Source organism: Neomonachus schauinslandi, chromosome 5, assembly GCF_002201575.2.
Source record: "Neomonachus schauinslandi chromosome 5, ASM220157v2, whole genome shotgun sequence".
Classification (NCBI taxonomy): Eukaryota; Metazoa; Chordata; class Mammalia; order Carnivora; family Phocidae; genus Neomonachus; species Neomonachus schauinslandi.
Window position 1 is genome coordinate 137,859,896 of NC_058407.1, and position 21,362 is coordinate 137,881,257.

The following is a 21,362-nucleotide window of genomic DNA, read 5'->3' on the forward strand; positions in this document are numbered from 1 at the left end:
AGCCTGGCCCCATGACGCTGTGCTCTGGAAGGTGGGAATGGAGGAGTGATCTCCCTCTCAGGAGGAGGACAAGTGCTAGCAAGCCCTTTACTTTGCCTGGTTGGACTCTGCTATTCTGAATTTTGCATCACAGCAAAAGTCTGCACCCATACTGGCCAGTGGCTGTATGAAGAGGCATGGGGTGCATTTGCTGGAGACATGGGCCTGTGTCCGCGGCTGAATGCATGGTGTGTGGGGCAGCTGAGCAAATTGGGATGTGCTGGAAGTGTGCAACGAACCCCAGATTTCAAAGACTTGTTACAAAATAAAGAATATAAGGGCGCCTGGGTGGCGGAGTTGGTTGAGCGTCTGCCTTCAGCTCAGGTCATGATCCCAGTGTCCTGGGATTGAGTCCCGCATCGGGATCCCTGCTCAATAGGGAGTCCATTTCTCCCTCTAGCCCTTTCCCATGCTCATGCTTCTCTCTCTCTGTCAAATAAATAAATAAAATCTTAAAAAAAAAAAAACAAACAAAATAAGGAATATAAGAAATGATATTTTGGGTATGTTGGAATAAGTTAAAATATATTATTAAAATCAACCTATTCATTTACTTCTTTCTAACACGGCTGCTGGAACATTTTAACTCAAGACACATGGCTGGTGGCACGTTCTGCTGGAAGGTACCGTCACACCTGCGGTTCTGGGGCCACAAGTCATAGTGTGTCACTTGTGTTTTGCCTTTGCAGATCCCACCTGCACAGCCAGTCCGTCGTCACGGTGATAGGTGGCGAGGAGCATTTTGAGGACTATGGCGAGGGCAGTGAGGCAGAGCTGTCCCTGGAGACCCTCTGCAATGGGGAGCACGGCTGCAGAGACCCTGCTTTCCCTACCCCCAGGTAACGCAGCCCTGCACTGCGGGTGTGTGTGTGTGCATGTGTGCACATGTGTGTACCCATTTGTGTGTATAAATGTGTGTGAGGACAGGGGGAGGGAGAGAACATGTAAGTTCTACTCTGAGTAATTTCAATTATGTCATACAGTGTAGTTACCATGTTTTACATTCAATCCTCGGACCTTATTTCTCTTGTAGCTGCGAGTTTGTACCCTTTGATCAACCTCTGTGGGAGGCTTTAACATCGCAAATGATTCTTTGGATTCGTTTCCTTATAATTATCAGATGTCCCCAGATTGTCTGGGAAGTTCTGGCTGACTAAGCTGAAGTGCTAGGCCTGAAGGGTGAGACCTTCCCTCATGGAGCTGGATCCTCCCCCCTTGCCTTCCACTTAGGGCCTCACTTGTGTCCACACAAGGGGCCTGTGGCTGGTGACTGGCCCATCTGAGGGCGTGCCTGCCTCTCTAGGTGAGGCTCTTGCCTGGCTCAGCACCCGGTCCACGTCAGTCGCCTCTCCCCTTTGTGGCCAGTTCTTGAAACCCTCTCACTTTGCTGACAGCAGAAGCCGAGTATCTCTGAACCCACATCTGTGAGCCCCTTCCTTTGCCCAGACTGTTGCCCTGGCCCAGAGGACCCCCCAGCCTGGGAGAGGGCCTCTGTGGCAAGTCTGGGAGTTGGCATGAGTGACGTGTGTGCGTGCTTTTAGCCGCTCTCTGCTCCACATGCACATCCGTGGTGGTGTTGACGCAGAGGCGGAGGACTGGGCGCTGCTAAACATGTGTCTGTCCAGCTTGGTAATCTTTCTTGTCTGCTTAGTCTGTGCCGCTCACGTGGTCTTCTCACTGTTTTCTGTCTCACGTGTAACTTCTGCACTACCACTGACATTTCCCATCAGCCTGTCTTTACATGGAACTTCCAAACGGGCTTCCAAAAGCCGGCAGGTCTTAACGCTGCCGCAGGGCCATGGCTTTCCTCTTCCCGCAGTAGGCGCCCCGCCAGTGCCCCGAAAGTCCATTGAGATTAGATCACAGGGAGGCAAATAGAATCCGTAGTTTTTAAGGAAGGTCTTAAAAATGACAAAATTATCGGTGATTCCTCATGCATGCACCGTTTTTGAGGCTGGTGGGCTTTAGAGCAGCTCTTAAAGTAGCTACAGTAAGTACAGGAAGAGACTCCACCTGTGCTTTGCTCGCACATTGATGTGTTTTTGACAAAGGAGAAAGCAGTGTGTCCAGCCATTTACTTGTTAACGAAGGGTTTTTGTTTTACAATGAAGCCCATGGGCCACATCTATTTCTCTGAGCACCTGACCAGGAAGAGCAGGTGTGTGGCCAAGTCCCCTGCTGCTCGAGCTGGTGCGTGTCACCAGTCCTAGAGGTGACGTTGAGGGAGGTGGGCTCCCAGCGGTCTAAAGGGAAGAGCCAGAATCTTCCCTAGCCTGGTACCTGACAACATGCTTCTGTCCAGACCCTCCACGGAGTCACAGATAACCTGGGGGGCCCTCACTGTCTCCTGAACTGACACTTCTCGTCTCTCTAGCACCGACCCGCTTGCCGCAAAGCTGCACAGCATCCTCACTGATGAGGCTTTTGAGTTTTACTGTAGCCAGTGCCACAAACAAATCAACCGCCTCGAGGATCTTTCTGCTCGCCTGAATGATCTTGAAAAGAATAGGTAACTGAGTAGTGCCTGGCCTTGCTCTTTGTTAAGCGGGAGGGAGGGTCTAGTTAACAGCAGTGCTGGCTGGTGGGCCTGGGCCAGGCCGAACTGCAGCTGAAAGGCGAGTGTGCCGGCAGGGGGACCCTTCCTCTGCCCCCACCCCCAACCCCTCCCCGCATGTGCTGAGCCTGTGTTTGGTGCACTCTGCCCCCTTGCTGTGTGTGCATGCCTTAGTCCGAGCCATTGCTTCTGACCCCACGGGAGGGAACTACCTTCACATGCTGTGTGTCCTGCATGAGGAAGTCCGGCGTGTGAAAGAAACAGATACTGTCTCAATCTTACTAAAAGATTTCTTTAACTGAGAGTTTGTGAAATTTTAAAGTAACGTTTGGTCTTTAAAAACTGATTTGAGGGTGCCTGGGTGGCTCAGTTGGTTAAGCGACTGCCTTCGGCTCAGGTCATGATCCTGGAGTCATAGAATCGAGTCCCGCATCAGCCTGTCTTTACATGGAAGACCTGTCCTTACATGGAACATCTTTCTGTGCTGAGAACCTGCCACAGGGCGGCCATAGTCGCCTGGTGGGTCCCTGTGGCTGACAGCCCTGCTGTACCTGCTGACCTTCCTCTCATTCCAGTGCAGCACGTTTAATGTCTTTAGCCCCTTTCCTTATGTTCTGTGCAGCACCCACCAACACAGGCTAGACTCCAGCAAATACCCAGTCGAGTGGGGAGGCTTCTTTGTGGCCAGTTGGCAGCTTCAAAGGGGAGTCTGCGGGGAGGTCCCGGTAGTACTGACAAGAACCTAGCCTTCTGGGGAGACTTGGGGGAAATGTGGCATTTAGTGACTTCAAAGACCTGCTGGGTCTATTGTAGGGAAAACCAGTCTTTTATTTTACATAGTGTGTGTTTAGCTGGGTGTTCAGTGCTCCAGGAAGGTCCCGCCACCTGGCTGGGGAGGGGTCTCCTATGCTTCCCATATGGAGATCTGCTGTCCTGCTTAAGTGGGTTCGAGTACAGGAATGCCATGTCTATTTGAGAGTTAGCACAAAGACATGTATCTCATCTCTCATTTCTGCAGTGATCTTTTCTGTGCTGAGAACCTGCCACAGGACGGCCATAGTCGCCTCTGCCGGGACTTTTTTTTTTAAGTCTTTTTTTTTTAAGATTTTATTTATTTATTTGAGAGTGAAAGCGAGAGAGATCACGGAGGGGGAGAAGCGGGCTTCCCGCTGAGCAGGGAGCCCAATGTGGGGACTGATCCCAGGACCCTGGGATCACGACCTGAGCTGAAGGCAGTCGCTTAACCGACTGAGCCACCCAGGCACTCCCTCTACCGGGCCTTTTGAGGGGAGCCTGGGACGCTGCTAAGTGTAGCTGGCATGTTCATGGGGCCTTGTGTCCAGTCTCAGCCATTTCCTGAGGAAGACCCTATCGAGGTGGGTTCATATGCCATTAAAATCATTACTGTAATCACAACACAACTGTTGGGAAATTTCTCCCAAACACTGAAGTTAAGGAGATATAAATCTTGCTTGTTGGTTTCCATGGAATTGCCACAAAATAAATATATTTGGTTTTGGTTTGTGGATGGTAAAACGTGATTCAGTCTGAACTGTGTCTGGAAGGTTTGATGTCAAATATATTTTTTCTTTTTTTTTTTTTAAAGATTTTATTTATTTATTTGAGAGAGAGAGCAAGCACAAGCAGGGGGGAGATGAAGAGGGAGAAGCAGGCTCCCCGCTGATCAGGGAGCCCGATGTGGGGCTCGATCCCAGGACTCTGAGATCATGACCTGTGCCGAAGGCAGACGCTTTACCGAGTGAGCCACCCAGGCGCCTTGTCAAATATATTTTAACAAGAATATTAAGAAGAAATTAACAAGAATATTAAGAAGAAATCAAGAGTAAGAAGGTCTATTTTCCAATTATAAACCTCAAAACTGGACTGGCGGTGCGGTCCCTGCGAGGTCACTGTGTCCCGAGTCCCCCCGCTATTAGGATGAAGTCTGGGGTGTCAGTCGGGGTCCTGCCAGGAGAGGGGGCACACAGTAGTGTGAACGAGGAGGGTTTAATAAAGACTGAGTAGGGGCGCCTGGGTGGCTCAGTTGGTTGGGCAACTGCCTTCGGCTCAGGTCATGATCGTGGAGTCCTAGGATCGAGTCCCACGTTGGGCTCCCTGCTCAGCGGGGGGTCTGCTTCTCCCTCTGACCCTCTTCCCTCTCATGCTCTCTGTCTCTCATTCTCTCTCTCTCAAAAAAAAAAAAAAAAAAATCTTTAATAAAGACTGAGTAACCGTAACTGGGGACTGAGTGATGAGGCGCTGGCTGCTGAGAGTGACGGAGGCTCGCCAGAACAGCAGCTTTGAGGGGCAGCCAGCCCACCTGGCACTGAGGGCCCACCTGCTGCCTGGCGCCTGGCTGCGGCCGTGGGCAGCAGATGCCCCCCCTGGTGCCACACCGACGGGACTTGTTGGGAACCTACCTTCTAGAACTTGATGGAAGTTTGCCCTCTGGCTGCCAGAAAGCCTCACCAGGAGGGGCCTCAGCAGAGACGCTCTGTGGCAGAACTGCCCGTGGAGCTGCGAGGATGCTGCCGGTATATGGGGAGCCACGGGGCAGGCTCTGGGGTGAGATGGACCAGATGTAGCCGGGCACACGAGGACGTGTGGACACGTGGGGGGCCCTCTAGCACCCTTTACTGGTAGAAACTGCAAAGGAAGAATCGGAAAGGGGCCCGGATCCATTTCCACAGAACAAGTAGGAAGGATGAGTGTGGAGATGGGAGGCCGTAAATCCATAACTGACACGGCACCTGTTTCTCCTCGGATAGAGTTTTCTCCCCAAGCCATGAGGGAGTCGTAGGTGTATCTGAGATAGCACGCTGAAGGGAGGAGGATGGGGCTGGTTCCCGGTGGGCTGAGGCCCATAGCTTAGCAGTTACGTTGAAAATAAAACTGGGGGCGCCTGGGGGGCTCAGTCGGTGAAGCGTCTGCCTTCAGCTCAGGTCATGATCCAGGGGTCCTGGGATCGAGCTCCACGTTGCACTTCCAATAGGGAGCCTGCTTCTCCCTCTGCCCCACCCCCCCGTGCTCTCTCACACACGCTCTCCATGTCTCTCTCTCTCAAATAAGTAAATGAAATCTTAAAACAACAACAACTCTGGACTTGAGAAATGAGAGACAAGGTAAGTTTGGCCTTTTTTGCCACTGCAGACGATTCTGTCAGCGGGATGATATGCAATTGACCGTATTTACTGCCCTGAAGTGGCCGCAGGAAAGGCCTCTAAGTCACCGCCTGGGCAGGATTTTGGACCCTGAGGTTTCAGTGCCTAAGTTAAAGCTGATGACAGAACTTTGCTGACACAGAACAGGCCTGTGTCACAGTTCTTGTGGGGGCCTCTGATGGCCAAGCAGTTGGAGGGTATGCATTTGGGGCATGGCAGTTGCCAGCAGCTCGACCCAGTGCAGCTGACTGGTGGGTGCCGTGCTGAGCTCGACCTCTGAGCTGAGGTCTGGTCGTGGCTCTGTCTGGGATTTCTGTGGGAGTGGAATAATGTGACTTGCTGAGGCCTTGGCAAGGCCCTGAGATTGCTCCCGTGTCCCTGAATGCTTTGCTGAGCAGGCCTTTCTGTGCATGGTGCTGGCCTTGGGGGCAGGCGCTGCATGCCTGTGAACATGCCCCCAACCCCGTATCTCTTCAGCCTGAATTTCCTGTTTCCTCCCATTCCTCCCTGTCTTTTCTCTGACATGATTTTCCTGTTTATTTTGATTTTGCACAGTCCAGCGAAACGGCTCTCCAGCAGGAAGGTGGCAAGGTAGGAGACCCGTCGTTATTTACTGAGATGTTCTTCTGAAATGTATCACTGATCATAACTCTTTAAAAACATGTTTGGAAAATATTCTCCAAGGTACTTTTTTAAATCTTTGGAAATTACTTCTCGTGCTTTGGGACTGAAAATAATTCTCGGGGATGGGTTCTGTAAAGAATGTCCACCGCTGTGAGCAGACCCTGGTTTGTGACGGGGAGGTTTGTGCTGAAAGCTTCTGGCATTGCGCCCTTCTTACCAAGTCTTTGCCATAAGGTCCGGGAGGGGCTGGTGGTGTCCCTGTGTGTCTGCTGTCTGCTAGCCCATGGTAGCATCTGCGAGGGTCATGGCAGAGCCCAGGTCTGGGGTCCGGGTCAGCCTCTCCAGCGGCCCTGCTCTTCCCGCCCCCACTGGTTCTCCAAGGTGAGGAGAAGGTGGAGGAGGCATGCCTAAGGCCGAGTTTCTGAAGAATACGCTTTTGTGGCCTTTTCTCCACTTCCCAGCATTGGGTCTACCTGTTGGCTTCCTGCAGTGAGAGATGGCAGCGCACACCAGTGCCCTGCCCCTGCCAGGCTGGCTCTGAGGACGGTTTTCTCAGGCTTGTCCGATGACCGCATCCTTCCCAGGACGCTGCGTAACGCTCACTCGCTTCCTTTCTCAGACCAGTGGTCTTCTGGAGTCAGTGATGGCTGTGCTGTGGCTACTCGCCTCGCCTCCTCGCGGCGCCCCTGCAGCTGCCTGGGCGCCACCCCCAGGGCCTCCAGCATTTGCACCCGCTCAGCGGCTGTGGGCGGTGGTCCTGCAGCCCCCGCGTGCGCTCCGGTACTTGTTTCAGGGCTTGTCATTTCACTCCCTGATCCCGTCTTCCATTTTTGGGTTGTTGGTTTTTTTTAAAGATTTTATTTATTCATGAGAGACACAGAGAGAGAGAGAGAGAGTGGGAGAGGCAGAGGGAGAAGCCGACTTCCCGCAGAGCAGGGAGCCCGATGCGGGACTCGATCCCAGGACCCCGGGATCATGTCCTGAGCCGAAGGCAGACCCTTAACAACCAAGCAACCAGGCGCCCCCGGAGATACATTTTTGAGATCTTGCTGGGTCCTTTCCTCCCATCCTTTGGCTTGGTGTAGGATTCCCGGTTGGGAACCCCTCGCATGAAAGCTTCGTAGGCACCACTCGGTACCTTCCAGCACTAGGGCTGCTGCTAGAGCCCTGAAGCTTTCTGGTTTTCTTTGCGACCTTTTCTCTGGACATTTTTCAGATATTTTCTCTATCCCTGAAGTTCAGAAACTTTATGATGAGTCTTGTGAGTCCTTCTTCCCATTAATTATGCTGTGCAGAATGACAGACGGACTGTTTGATGTGGGAGTTCCCACCCCTTAGTCCTGGGGACCTTTCTCAAGCTGTTTGACAGTGTTGTCCGCCCCTGTCCTCCTTCTGAAACTCCTGGTTGTGGCCCTGACTGCCTCATCCTTGCTGCCCCTGTGGCCCTCTGCTCTGGCCCCTCCTGTGACAGGCCACAGGCTCTTCCTCCCCATCTCTTGTCCTTGTCTTTCTTGGTAGAGTTTCCCTTACAGCCGGGGCTGGTGCTTCTGTCCACGGTGCAGTGGTTGCCCACGGCTGCCGCATGGCCTCTGGCTGGCGTGTGTGCGGACAGGCTCTGTGCCGGCTGCCATCCCAGAGGAACCATTGCCTGGCTGTCAGGCTTCAGGATCTGGGCTGGGCTGTGTGTTTGCCGCTCGTGGGCCCAGGTGTCTGGCTCCGCCTCTGTGAGGGTGCAGTCTCAGGTGCTGGCCTTCCTGGTCGGCTGCAGCCTTCCTGCCCCTTTCCTACACCTCTTCTCTCGTCTGTGGCCTGTGAACCTCCTGTTTTTCTTTTTCTGTAGTCTTAGGGGCTTAGGACCCAGCAGAAGCAGAGGTGAAGGTCATCAACCCTCCTCTGCACTTGTTCTCACCATCCCCCTTGTAGAGGAGCATCCAGACTCCAAGGAACATAATGTTTGTTCCAAACCACACGGTGATTACAAGTTAGCATTGCTTTCCTCCTCCCCACACCCATGTTCCACCCCAGAGACGCTACAGGGGCTGCAACGAGGGAAGGTAAAAGTCTCTGCTCAGCCTCCCACGTCCAGGATGTGGACGGGCCCTGGGGTCCCTGGCCCGTGCTGCCTCAGCTGTCTGTCTGCCCGCTTCTTTGAAACACCCTCTGAGAACGTGATCTTCCCTTCACAGATGGGCTTTGGTATGAAAAAGCCTAGTCTGTAGGTATTTATAGTTGCGGTTCACACACGGAGCGTATTCCGCAGTCTGTACGCACATGCACTCATGCACATGCACACACGCACTCATGCACACGCACTCATACATGCACACACTCACATGCACACAGTTGTAATCTGCTGCCATTTTGCACTTAAAACCAGCACTAGAATTCTAAGGGAACTGAAAATAACTGGCACTTTCATTCTTCATGGTGTCTCAGGCCTTTGCATGCGGCACTGTAGCTGGATCGTGGGGTTTGGACCCACCAGCTCTGGCCTCTGTGACCTGGCTGTGTGCTTACCCCACGTGGAAGTGGCTGTGGGGTCAGTGTGCCTGCAAGGACCTGGAGGCGCCAGTACAGGGCTGGCCTCAGGACACGGTGGGAGGAGGGGCACCAGCGGGACCGCCATAGGGCCAAGGGCGCCCACAGGGCAGAAGGTGCTCTGGGGAGTGTATCAGATAACTCCCACAGCTCCCTCTCCTGCTGGGTCTCCCGAGTGGGGGTGGGTTGACGTAAACAAGGCCCTCCCCTTCAGCATGTGCCTAAAGTGGCCACATGCCGGCTGCCACCTTCCTGTCCCATGTTCAGCCCTTGGGAAGTGCTGTGAGCTCCTGGTAGGAGCTCAGGAGGGGGTGACAGACCTTGGACTATGGCTTCTCTGCAGGGTGGTCTCTGGGTCTGGGGTGGGCAGTTTTCTGCCCTAGGAGTGACATGAGGAGCTCTTGTTGGGGCCAAAGTCATGGGCGTTTAAAAGCAACAACTGGACAAAAAGAGGATGACCGTTTGGCTTCAGTGTCTCACCTAGGACACATCCAGGGATTTGTGATCCCCAGGGGTAAAGGTGCCCTTCTTTTTTGTTCCCCTTAGAACATTTCTGGAAAAAATTTAAGAAATGGACAAGGTCAGTCAATACTAAAAAGAAAGTAGAACTTCATACATTTAATAACGTAGAGATCTGCAATGTAATTTTTAATAGCATTTTATTGAATTCTTATTCTGTGTTATATCTTTAACAGGAGCTGTTTATATATAAAATCTCATTTATACCTTGTTATGGCTTTTGATCCCCATTTCCTGGGAGAGTAAGGCTCAGGGAGGATGAGTGTCTATCTCAGGGCCACACAGCTCTGAACATCGGGCTGCTGCATTGGGAGCCTGGGTCGGCACAGGTAGACGTGCTACTGGCACTCTGGGCAAATGATCTGAGAATTTTAAGAGAAAGGAAATTAGAGCTGATACAGTGTCCCCACAGCCAACAAGACTGTCTCTAGGGGGACTGCAAACGTGTTTGCTGAGCACCTGCGAGGGGGCCAGTAGCTAAGGAGTGAAGGCAGGGGTTTCCACAGGTCCATGGGATTTCTGGGCTGCACAGCACCTGGTGTGGTCCAGGGGGGCAGGGGCCCTGTGGCCCCTGGTGCTGGGCCCTTGGAGCTGTTGCTGCAGAGGATGGTTCGTTTCCAAGCTCGACCCCAGGAGAAACTCTGGGTGAGACCCCCGGTCTCTCACTGTTACTGCCACAATGAATAGGTTTGAAAATCAAGTAGCAAGAGTGCATGTGGGTGACGCTGTGTATGGAATTCAGGATCCTGAAGTAATGTTTCTTTTTTTTTTTTTTAAGATTTTATTTATTTATTTGACAGAGAGAGACGCAGTGAGAGAGGGAACACAAGCAGGGGGAGTGGGAGAGGGAGAAGCAGGCCTCCCGCAGAGCAGGGAGCCCGATGCGGGGCTCGATCCCAGGACCCTGGGATCATGACCTGAGCCGAAGGCAGACGCTTAACGACTGAGCCACCCAGGCACCCCCTGAAGTAATGTTTCACGGGCCGTGGCGGAAGACAAGATTATTTCCTATCACAGAGAGGAATGAAGTCATGTTTTATTACCCAGGACAAAGTACTTTCACCCGTTAGCTGCCAGGGAAGGAGGCCGGGAGGTCAGGTTCCAAAGAGCAGCGGAGATTCTCTCCAGCCCTTGGGTAACAGCGTCCTGCCGGGACCCCTTTGGTGGAGGCCTGGGCCCGCACTGCTGGGTTCTGGTTCTCAGGTTGATCTTGAAACCCTCATGTTTACAGAACTCATCATCTTTTCTGTCTCTGCTCTGCTGAAGGGCCTTCTCTGGACTGGCCTCTTGTTTCTTCTCCACAGACACCTGCACCAGTCAGGGGCCCTGACCATGGATGCCCTGCAGGACCCTGCCGCAGACCTCGTGGACGGCATGGAAGAGGACATTGCTGATAAGGTCGGCCCCGGGGTGCAGGGCCAGAGGGAAGGCCCCCTACTGATAACACAGCCAGGTCTTAGGGCGCTTGTGGGTGCTGCGGCATCATGGTGCAGGCCACATGGGGTGAGGGGTTGGGTGAGGGGTGGTAGTGTGCCATCAGGGGCTAATTAGATCCTCCACCAGTCCTGACATTGTCCAGCAAGTTTCCTAGAGGCCCAGTGGCCATGGGATACAAGGGAACATTTCCTGGTATGCGCGGAGTGGGAATGGAGAGGTCAGATGTGGGCCCGTCCAGGTGCACTGACGCTCAGAGACTCCCTTCACCTGGACCCTGGAGGCAGGACCTTCGGCCGCTCAGGGTTTCAGGGTGGTGATCACAGAGCCAGACCACCTGTGGAATCAGAGTTCCCAGAGAGGCCCTGTGGGGTGGGTGCCTTGGGACTGGGCAGCCTCGCTGTGGAAGCGGCCCCAGACTTCTCGAGGGCCAGCTCAGCAAGAGGTGAAGAGAAGGGGTGGCAGCACATCCTTACCTCCTCCCATGCCCCCAAGCTCACGTCCTCCCGTCCCCCCATGCTCACCTCCTCCCGTCCCCCATGCTCCCCTCCTCCCATGCCCCCCCTTGCTCACCTCCTCCCATCCCCCCCTTGCTCACCTCCTCCACAAAAGAGATGGATCCAACTCCAGCCTCGTGGATACTACCCCCGAAACAGTTGGCTGGGAATGCAGGCTGTCTTGCGTCCCGATTCTGAAGCCGTTGTGTCACTCCCCAGGTTGTCTTCCTGGAGAAGCGGGTGTCGGAGCTGGAGAAGGACACTGCCGCCAATGGGGAGCAGCACAGCCGGCTGAGGCAGGAGAACCTCCAGCTTGTGCACAGGTGAGGCAGGAGGGCCTCCGTGGTCGTGGGTGCCTATCAGTGTGAGAGCCCACTCCTTGTAGCCCTCTGCACCTTACAGAGCAGGGTCTTGCTGCCACTAGGGTGTGGCTCACCTCTGGAGCTGTCCCTCCACCAGCTGCTGGGAGCCAGGTCAGGGGGCAGTTCCAACTCAGCACTTTCCCCTGACACTTGTCAGGCTCCAGAGGAAGGTGCAAGGGGAGGCACCACCTCATATCTCGGGAGCAGTGAGGCCCGCACCAAGCACCTGGTAGAGACTGGCCTTCATGGTGGCGGAGGCCGCGTGGGGAGAGGGGCACTGGGACTCTCTGATGAGGGCCCCGAGTCGGGTCCCTGATTCTGAGAACCCATCCTGACCCTGACATGCCTGGAATGGACTTGTTGCTGTGACGAGTGCTGTATTTGGGGCACGTGCATCATCCCCTGTCCCCTTCCCTGTGACCTGTGAGGTGGTGCCACCACTGTACCAGCTCACAGGGGAGGACACTGAGGCACGGGTCACTTCAGAGACAGCACGTAGGGGCTGTGGAGGGCAGGGCCCCCAGAACCCCCTGCACTTGGGAGCGGGACCCACCCTGGAAGCATGCGGGTTCTTGCAGCCACTTAGCAAAGATGAATAGACTGGCAACTGCTGACCGACGACGCACGGTCTGGCCCGATTGGGCCCCACACTGAGGGGGACAGTGCATCACTGGGGGAGTGGCGTGACCTCCCCCACCATTGTTCTGTCTGGGTTTTGGAACGGGTCGTGCCATGTAGTCTCACGCCCAGTTTAAGGGAATACATTTTTCGTGCAGCATAGGAGCTTGGCTCAGGAGCCTCAGTTCTCTGGGCTGTGCCCGCTTGCAGCTGGGTGTCATGGGGACACAAACAGATTGTGGGGAGGCCCCGGGGGCGTGAAGGAGGCTCTGCCATACACTCTGTGACCTCAGGCGAGGGCCCCTCCCCTCGCAGCCTCCATGTGCTTGCCCCTGATGCAAGCAGGTGGACTCCAAGTGCATCCAGCAGGTGTGCTTCCAGCAGGGCTGGACACAGGCCTGATGCCCTCACTTGGCTCCTGCTGTGAAGCTTTCATCCTGGACGGCACTGACTTTCCTGACCTTCCTCCAGCGTTGGGCGGGCAGTCTGCTCTTTGGAGGCTGAGTTAGAATGAGTCGTTACTGCAGACGTCACCCGTACGTCACTTACACAGTACAGGCAGGTCGTCTGTGCAGTCAGGAGCCTGGGCTGGACACAGTGCACTGTCCAGGCTCTCCCAGCAGGGCCTGCCTGCGTGGTCCTGCTGCAGAACTGGGGGTAAGGTCAGCATGCTCGCGGAGGGCCTTGGTTCTAGCGCTGAGCCAAGGGTTTGCTGCATCTCTGGAGCCCTGCGTTCCCCTCCCTGTCCGCGTCCAGTGAAACCTGGATGTGCTACCACACTCATTTCTCCAGCTGTCTGGTGAGGCTCCATCTGATCTCAAGGCACTTATCAGTTATCCACGTATCATCAGTTATCCACGTCTGGAGTGGAAAGTTCACTCTCTGTGCCCCAGGGCCTGGCACGTCCAAGCCTGTGGGTGTTTCTTGGGCTGTTTCCTGAGTTCTCCTAAAAACAACATGCTTCTGCTGCTTCGTGAGGGTTCCCAGGGTTCACATTGTCGCCAGCCTGCTGCATGGCTACTACCCCTTTACCAGCACCCTGGCAGTCCCGCACCGGTTCCCCTGCCTCCCGGCTGTCCCACACAGGTTCTCCTGCTTGGCTTTTTTTTTTCTTTTTAAGATTATTTATTTTAGAGCGAGAGGGAGAGAGCACGAGTGTGCATGAGCAGGGGGTGGGGCAGAGAGAATCTCCAAGCAGACCCCTCACCAAGTGCGGAGCCAATGCAGGGGTCAATCCCAGGACCCTGAGATCATGACCTGAGCCAAAACCAAGAGTCAGACGCTTAACCTACTGGGCCCCCCAGGCACCCCTCGTGCTTGGCTTCTTGCTTTCTGGATCCCATGTTTTCTTCTTTTCTTGCTCATTAATTGTCTGCGGAGAGCACCCCTGGATGGTTGCCTGGCGGAGAGTGCAGAGGAGTAGGTTCTGCGAGGCCACGTGTGTCTGGAGTGTGTCCGTCCACTGATAGTGTGGCTCGGTCTGGAACCATAGCTGGAGGCAGGGTTCCAAGGAAACCGGCAGGCAGGCGCTGGTGCCCTCTGTGGGTTCTGGGCTCTCACCCTGGATGCTGGGAGGGCCTCGTTTCCTGTGCTGGCACATGGGTTCCAACCTTTAAATCTCAGATACCCCTTAAAGGCTTCGGGAAGGTTTTTAGAATTATTTCTCTGTATAGTTTGTTCTTTTTCTTTATCTCTCTGAACTTCTGTTCATCAAATATGTTAGACCTTCTGGAAGTTTCTTCTCATTTTCTTTACTTTCCTGTTCTCTAATTCCGTCATTTCCCTCTTTTTAAGCGGGCTCCACACCCAGTGCGGAGCCTGACACAGGGCTCGATCTCACAACCTGGGCTTTTAGCTCAAGAGTCGGACGTTGAACTGACTGAGCTGCCCAGGCACCCCATTTTCCTCTTTTTAAAAATGTAGGGGTGCCTGGGTGGCTCAGTCATTAAGCATCTGCCTTTGGCTCAGGTCATGGTCCCAGGGTCCTGGGATCGAGCCCCACGTCTGGGTCTCCGCTCAGCGGGAAGCCTGCTTCTCCCTCTCCCACTCCCCCTGCTTCTGTTCCCTCTCTCGCTGTCTCTCTCTCTCTCTCTGTCAAGTAAATAAATAAAATATTTTTAAAAATAATAAAATAAAAATGTAATATTCTTGGTTTTCTCCTTCAACTCTTACTGAATTTAAAATTTTTTCTTCTCATGTTTTCAGTTTCTAAGAATCACTTTCTAAATCTCCTTCAGATGTTCTGCTCCTATTTCCCTGGAAGTGGTATCTTCGCTCTGAGGTGTGAATTACAGGGCTTTCTCCTGTGAGGGGTCCTTTTTCTCTGATGGCTTTGGCCGCTTTGTGTCGACTCCTTTCCTATGGAGTCTGGTGATCTTTGGTACTCTGTTCACCCTTAGGTGTGAGGCACCAAAAAGAGGTTGAGAAGCCCTGTGTGCGTGGACAGCTCGGGGGCGTGGGCTCTGTGGGCAGGGCCTGGAGCCCTTCTCTTTGGGATGGTCAATTCCTGTCTCTTGCAGGTGGGTGTGGTGATCTGGAAGGTGCCAGGGTCAGGGCCCCCATGTGAACATTCCCTTTGTCCGCCTCCTCGCTAACACTTGCCCTTGCCTCTGCCATGGGTGACCTGCGTGTGCAGCCTGAGAGTCGTTGCAGGGTCCTCCTGGAGGCGGGCGCCTGGTGGGCTTGTGCCCCTGGGAGGGCTCCTGCCCACATGCTGGGATGGGGGTGAGCGGCCTGAAAGCGATGGAGACCACGGTTCGGAGGCCCTGGGTGCCGGTGTGGGAAGCAGAAGCGGTCTTGGGGGCACAGCCTCTGCTTCAGAACCGTCCTTGAGCAGAGCTGTGGATGGGAGTCTCACCGCCTCTGCTGCCCCTCCTCCAGGGAGGCACTGGGGCTGAGAGCAGAAGGCCTCTTACCTCCTCCCCTTCGCCTCCACAGAGCCAATGCCCTCGAGGAGCAGCTGAAGGAGCAGGAGCTGAGAGCCTGCGAGATGGCGCTGGAGGAGGCCCGGAGGCACCGAGAGCTCGTGTGCAAGATGGAGCGGGAGCGGAGCATCGAGGTGGAGAGCCTGCAGGCCAGGTGGGGTGTGCGGCCTCAGCAGCTGCCCCACCCAGGCGGTCTGCTGTTTGGGAATGGAGCTGCCTTTTTTTTTAAAATTAATTAATTAATTAATTAATTAATTTTAAGGATTTTATTTATTCATTTGAGACACAGAGATAGAGAGCATGAGCAGGGGGAGGAGGAGAGGCAGAGGGAGAAGCAGGCTCCCCACAGAGCAGGGAGCCCGATGCGGGGCTCGATCCCAGAACCCTGGGATCATGACCTGAACCGAAGGCAGATGCTTAACCAACTCCAGCGCCCCTGGAGCTGCTTTTAGAGAAAGGGGGAAACCCACTGAGGAGAGCTGTAACACTGCTCAAGATCAGAATTTGAACACAGACCCTCCATGATGTCATTTTGAGTCTCTCTGCTGTCCATGTTCTCCCCATCAGAGCGCCGGTCCTTTTTGAGACTTGACAGGAGTCCCTTTCTGCTTATCTGGAGTTAGGAGCCTTTGAAGAGTCAGGAGAAGTGGGGAAAAACAGCACATGGGTGTGCGCACCCTGCAGGAAACACACAGTAGAAGCTGGAGACTGACAGCAGCCTCCACGCAGGCTCGCGGCTGGAGGGGCAGCACAGGGTGCTGTTGGGCAGAGCGAGCCCGCACGTCTCCCAGCGGGGAAGGGAAGAGGCCACCTGTAGGCAGACGCTATGGGTGCTGCTCCGGGGACAGCCAGGCCTGGGCAGCTGGGGGACCTTCTTTCCTGGGCCTCGGCACAGTGTGGTTCAGTGTGTTCCTTATCTCTGTGTGCTGGAGCCTCTCCCCTGCGGCTCTGAGCAGGACAGCAGCCTGGAGGGGGTGATGTACACCAGGTGTCATGAAGCCCTCGGGGGACAGGGCAGGACTCCACGTCAGTGCTTCTGAGCAGACCTGCTGCCTGCTCTGTGTGGCTAGATCCTGTCAGCCTCCTGCAGTTACCTAGGGGTGGAGCGGGGCAGGTCAGCACCCTGAGGTCAGCCCAGGACAGGGGCCTCTGTAGTGTGGCCCCAGCCCACTGTGGTGCACAGGAAGACCCTTACTCAGTACAGGGGACCGCAGAAGGCGACAGGATGGACAGGACTGTGGAAAGGAAAAGGGGCTCCTTGGAGACGGGGCTGAGTCTGTGGCTGGGATGGGAGAGAAGCCAGCGGAGCCCGCAGCATCTCATCGTGTCAGAAAGTAGGGAAGTGCTCAGAGAAAAGCACATACCGACACACAGTGATGGGGCAGCTGACAGGGCTCCTGATGGTCAAAGCTGGACCACTTTGAGTAACACACTAATAATGATACTATTGGACCATAACCCAGAGCCCAACTCAGTGTGAGGACTGGTGAAGACATGGAGACAAGACACGAACCTTCCTCACAGAGGAATTCCCAACGATAGGTGGAGCCTCTCCCGGGGTGGCGCTGAGTCCTCCCTCCCCCGAGGCGCGGGCCGGGCCCGGTGACGGGCTTCCAGAGGACAGGGAACACACCTTCACCAGGTGGTCCAGGTTGGCATCGCCAGCGGCGAGTCATGTGGACTCGGGCACCCAATCGGGTAACATGGGCACCTCACCTCTGTGACCCATCTCATCCCGAGAAACACCAGACAAACCCAATGTGAGGGGCATCGGACCAAATATGGGACCAGAACTGCTCAAAACGACCAAGGTCATGAAAAGCCGGGAAGGGCCTCCAGACTGTCACAGACCAGAGGGGACAAAGGAGACGAGGCGGCAAAGTGCAGTGTGGCCCCGAGAGGGGCCCTGGGGTGGGAAGGGGCACTGGTGGGAAATCAAATGAAGTCTGTGGTTTGGTGACTGGTATATCCCAGTGTGGCTGTGTGGGCTGTGGCAAAGGCACCACAGTGATGAGCAGATGCCATGCGGGAAGCTGTACAGGGCCAGGGTCCACAGGGACTCTGCACTATGTCTACAACTGTTTTGTAAACCCACAAGTATCCCCAGACCCAAAGTGTATTTAATAACCGTCCTGGCTTAAGGAAAAGTTAGGGCCTAGAGTACTGGAGTGGTGCGTAAGGACTGGGGCGTCTTGGGGAGCCTCTGTGGGTCCCAGGTAACTCCTGGTGGGGCTGCCGAGACAGTGGGCCTCCCTTGCCTCAAGGAGGCACATTTCCTGGGTATGAGGTCCCAGCCTTGTTCTTGTGTCTCAGGCTGCAGCAGCTGGACGAGGAGAATGGGGAGCTGAGGTCATGCACGCCCTGTCTGAAGGCCAACATTGAGCGCCTGGAGGAGGTGAGTGGTCAGCTGGGAGCGCTGAGCACATGGGGCCCAGCCCTGTAATATGTGGGCATGAGATCAGCCAGGCTAGCTTGAGCGCGTTCTTCCACCGTCTGCAACTGAGGGGTTCTCTAAAGTGGGACAGCCACACAGCCAGCCAAGGGTGTGACCACAGGCCAGGAAGCCGTGCTGCTCTAGAGAGCAAGCTGATGGCCCTGGGCCCACAGGCCCCATGGGGTGGGGACAAGGACAGCTTGGGCCTGGCCGTCACTTTGTTGGAAGATGTTGGTCCCTGCCTGGCTTCCCAGCTTTCCCACAGACACGGGATCCTTGGGTCCAGAGGTTCAGCTGAGATGAACCTGTGGCTGAATTCAGGGCCAACTTCAGCTGGACCCCTCATGCCCTGTCCTGCAGGTATTCACTGGAAAGTCCTCTCCATCCCCATCCTCCCCTCCCCGCCAAGTGTCCCTGGGAAGCTCTGAACCCTGAGGACATCCAAGACCACATGGGCTCTGGCTCCCATGAGCAGTTTCCGTGGAGCAGCTGTGGGTCAGATCCTGCTCTTGCATAGGTCGTCCCTGCCCTGCCTCCCCTGAGAAGCTGTCCCTGTGTCCTGTGCAGCCAGCCCGTTCCGGAGCACCACAGGCCCACCTGCCTGCATGGTGGTCAGGGTCAGCATGGCCTCAGAGGTGTGTGCACCTCTGCCATGATGGGGTGGCTTAGACGCAGCTTTTATGGACTGAGCCAGGAAAGCTGTGTGAACGGGGCGGCAGGCAGGCATGTTCGCAGCAAGTCTCTTGCTTCCACAGGAGAAGCAGAAGTTGCTGGATGAGATTGAAGAGTTGTCCCTGCGGCTCAGTGATGAGCAGGAAAACAGGAGGAAGCTGGGGGACAGGCTGAGCCACGAGAGGCACCAGTTCCAGAGGGACAAGGAGGCAACCCAGGAGGTGAGCATGTCGCCCTCTGTGTCCTGAGACCCGAGGCCGGGAACCGTGTGGTGCCATGCTGGGCAGGGCTGCTGGGCGTGAGGGGTTTGTCATCCTACTTGGAAATGGCACTCAGACTGACCCAGAGGTTCCGAAGCTGAGGGCTGAGCTAGTCCTTGCCGCCCGGGTGCCTGGAGCCCTGTTCACCCCGAGGTTGCCCGCAGCTGATCGAGGACCTGCGCAAGCAGCTGGAGCACCTACAGCTTTTCAAGCTGGAGGCCGAGCAGCGGAAGGGCCGGGGCAGCAGCATGGGCCTGCAGGAGTACAACAGCCGCGCCCGAGAGAGCGAGTTGGAGCAGGAGGTCCGCAGGCTGAAGCAGGTGCGGGCAGACACACCCCTGTACCCTGCAGAAACTTCCAGGAGCCCGGCGTGGGGCGGGGCACATGCGAGGGGGCGGGTGGCTGGTGCCTGAGCCAGAAGCCACTCTGGCCAGTCCCTGTGCAGGCTCAGCCACCAATGGGGTCACGGCCCCAGGAAGGACGCTGCTGTCGTGTCCCCCACCCAGGATAACCGAAACCTGAAGGAGCAGAATGATGAGCTCAACGGGCAGATCATCAACCTGAGCATCCAGGGCGCCAAGAACCTCTTCTCCACGTCCTTCTCGGAGTCCCTGGCTGCAGAGATCAGCTCCGTCTCCCGAGATGAGGTAAGGCCCATCCAGGCCCGGCTACCCAGATGTGTCCCAGTCTGTGCACCAAGCCAGCACTGACGCTGCTCTTCCTGCAGCTCATGGACGCGATTCAGAAGCAGGAGGAGATAAACTTCCGCCTGCAGGATTACATTGACCGGATCATCGTGGCCATCATGGAGACCAACCCATCCATCCTGGAGGTCAAATAGAGGCAGGAAGGCCCAGTCTGGTGGGCCCAGGACCCCACCTGCACCCAGGAGATGGCCACGGCGCGCGCACGGCCGAGACCAGTGGCTGGGCTGGGGTGCAACAACGGGTCTGCAGAGGGAGAAGGAACGGGAGCCCTGGGACCGGGGCCCACGCAGGAGAGGGTGGGGCCGGGCCTGCTCTCTGCAGAGATGCGGAGACTACGTCTCAGGCTCAGGTGAGCCCTTCTGGGAGCTCCCTCCCGTGTGGCAGACCCCTCTGCAGCCCTACCCATCAGGAAAGGAAGGAAGGATACATCCCCACCGGGGTGCTGCCGTGTGCATCTGCTCAGGGGCCCTCACCTGCACGGCACAGAGTCCCCAGGACCCTCTCGCCAGACGTGGTGATTTGGGAAGTACAGGCAGGCGAGGCGGTGTGCGTCAGGGTCTGGCTAGGAGCTGTGGGGGTCCCAGCTTTCCTGGGGCCGTCACCCATCCAGAGGGGGCACTTCAGTGCCTCACTCCAGCCTCCAGATACTCCCGTGGGGGCTGGGGCAGGAGCCTCCCCTCTGAAATCAGGACTTGAGAGTCTCCCCACGTGGAGCATGCTTTCCGGACAGGGTGGATGTCACTGGCTGACCCCAGGTGCAGGCAGCATCCTGGTGAGAAACTGCCTCCCTGTCCGTGTGGCCTCCCAGCCTCCTGGAGCCACCCTCCCTGGGCAGATCTCAGCTGCCCCAGGTGAGTCCCGGTTTCCTAGGCAGAGTCCATGTGTCTGGAAGCATGTTTCCTCTGGGAGTTTGAAGTTGTTGAAGTGGCCATCCTTCCCTGAGCTGGGTTTTGCAGGTTCTCTCAGTACAGAGATCAAGAGCAGAGAACAGGGCCCTCCCGGCAGCATGGGGGCTCCTTGCCTGGCTCTGTGCCCCCACTGCCAGGCCCCACATCATCGTGGGGGCTGCTGGGCCTGCCCCCACCCCGAGCCTGAGCACCGGCCAGGAGCCCCTGGGTGCTCCCGGGTGGGTCAAGACCCTGCACACAGACTGGCCACTGCTGTGTGTGCGTGCGTGCGTGCGTGCGCGTGCGTGCGTGTTGCCCTGCGTCCCTCCATCCTCCATGTGGCCCACCTTCTACACTAAGATTTAAGACGTTGCCTCGTATTGTACATTTTGGGGAAAGCCTTGGGTGTAAATCAGTGTAAACTTGGAGGAGAGATTTTTCTATCATGTAGAGTAGGTATTTTTTATAGATTGAAGGTTGATCAATTTTTTAATACTTCCAAGAGAGAAAACTATCTGTGTATACACATAAAATATATATATATGTATGATAATAAATACTGGAACTCTGCTTTCCGTGCCCAGCCCTGCTCTGGTGACACAGACGTGGGTCTGTTTCTGTCCATCGCTCAGCGGTCCTGTAACTGTAAATATGAATTGCCGGGAGATGTTTCACACGGACACCCAGGCCTTCTACTTGCACAGTGACTGTTTCCTTCCCCTTGAGAAAGACTTTTCAGGCAGAGCAGTGGTGGCCCGGATGCTGAAGGGCAAATCCAGGACAGTCTGGCTGAAGATTAAAGCTGTCTATACACACAGAGGCCGGCCTCTTCCTCCGTGGGGTCTGGGGGCTGGGTGGGGTGCCATGGGCCTGGCCCCCCAAGGTATTGGGGGGGGCTGTGTACCATGTGAGCTCTGCAGGAGACCTGGTCAAGCTGACCCCTCCCAGAGGTCCCAGGGTTGCACCTCCAACCTGGACCCCCAGCAGAGCTCAGCCGAGGGGCCCTCCTGGGGTGGGGCCATGTGATGAGTCCTTTGGGGTCACGGGTGTTCACGGTAGGACATAGCTGAATGCAGGCTGGGCTGAGGGGTTGCATCCCAGGTCAGGGACTTGATGTCCCCATGGGACGTGT

At 55.7% G+C, this 21,362-nt stretch overlaps 1 protein-coding gene across 1 annotated transcript in view; it reads left to right on the forward strand.

Annotated features, from left to right (window-relative positions):
* The window catches only part of RAB11FIP3 (RAB11 family interacting protein 3), an 85,147-nt gene extending 64,341 nt beyond the window's left edge, over positions 1-20,806 (forward strand). The window contains exons 5-15 of the mRNA XM_044915565.1: positions 729-878; positions 2,414-2,548; positions 6,310-6,345; positions 10,740-10,833; positions 11,586-11,689; positions 15,284-15,424; positions 17,584-17,665; positions 18,460-18,597; positions 18,801-18,956; positions 19,143-19,283; positions 19,364-20,806. Of these exons, the coding sequence (XP_044771500.1) occupies positions 729-878; positions 2,414-2,548; positions 6,310-6,345; positions 10,740-10,833; positions 11,586-11,689; positions 15,284-15,424; positions 17,584-17,665; positions 18,460-18,597; positions 18,801-18,956; positions 19,143-19,283; positions 19,364-19,477 (1,291 nt within the window). The 3' untranslated portion in view covers positions 19,478-20,806. The remainder of the gene's footprint in view (positions 1-728; positions 879-2,413; positions 2,549-6,309; positions 6,346-10,739; positions 10,834-11,585; positions 11,690-15,283; positions 15,425-17,583; positions 17,666-18,459; positions 18,598-18,800; positions 18,957-19,142; positions 19,284-19,363) is intronic.
* The last annotated feature ends 556 nt before the right edge of the window (positions 20,807-21,362 follow it).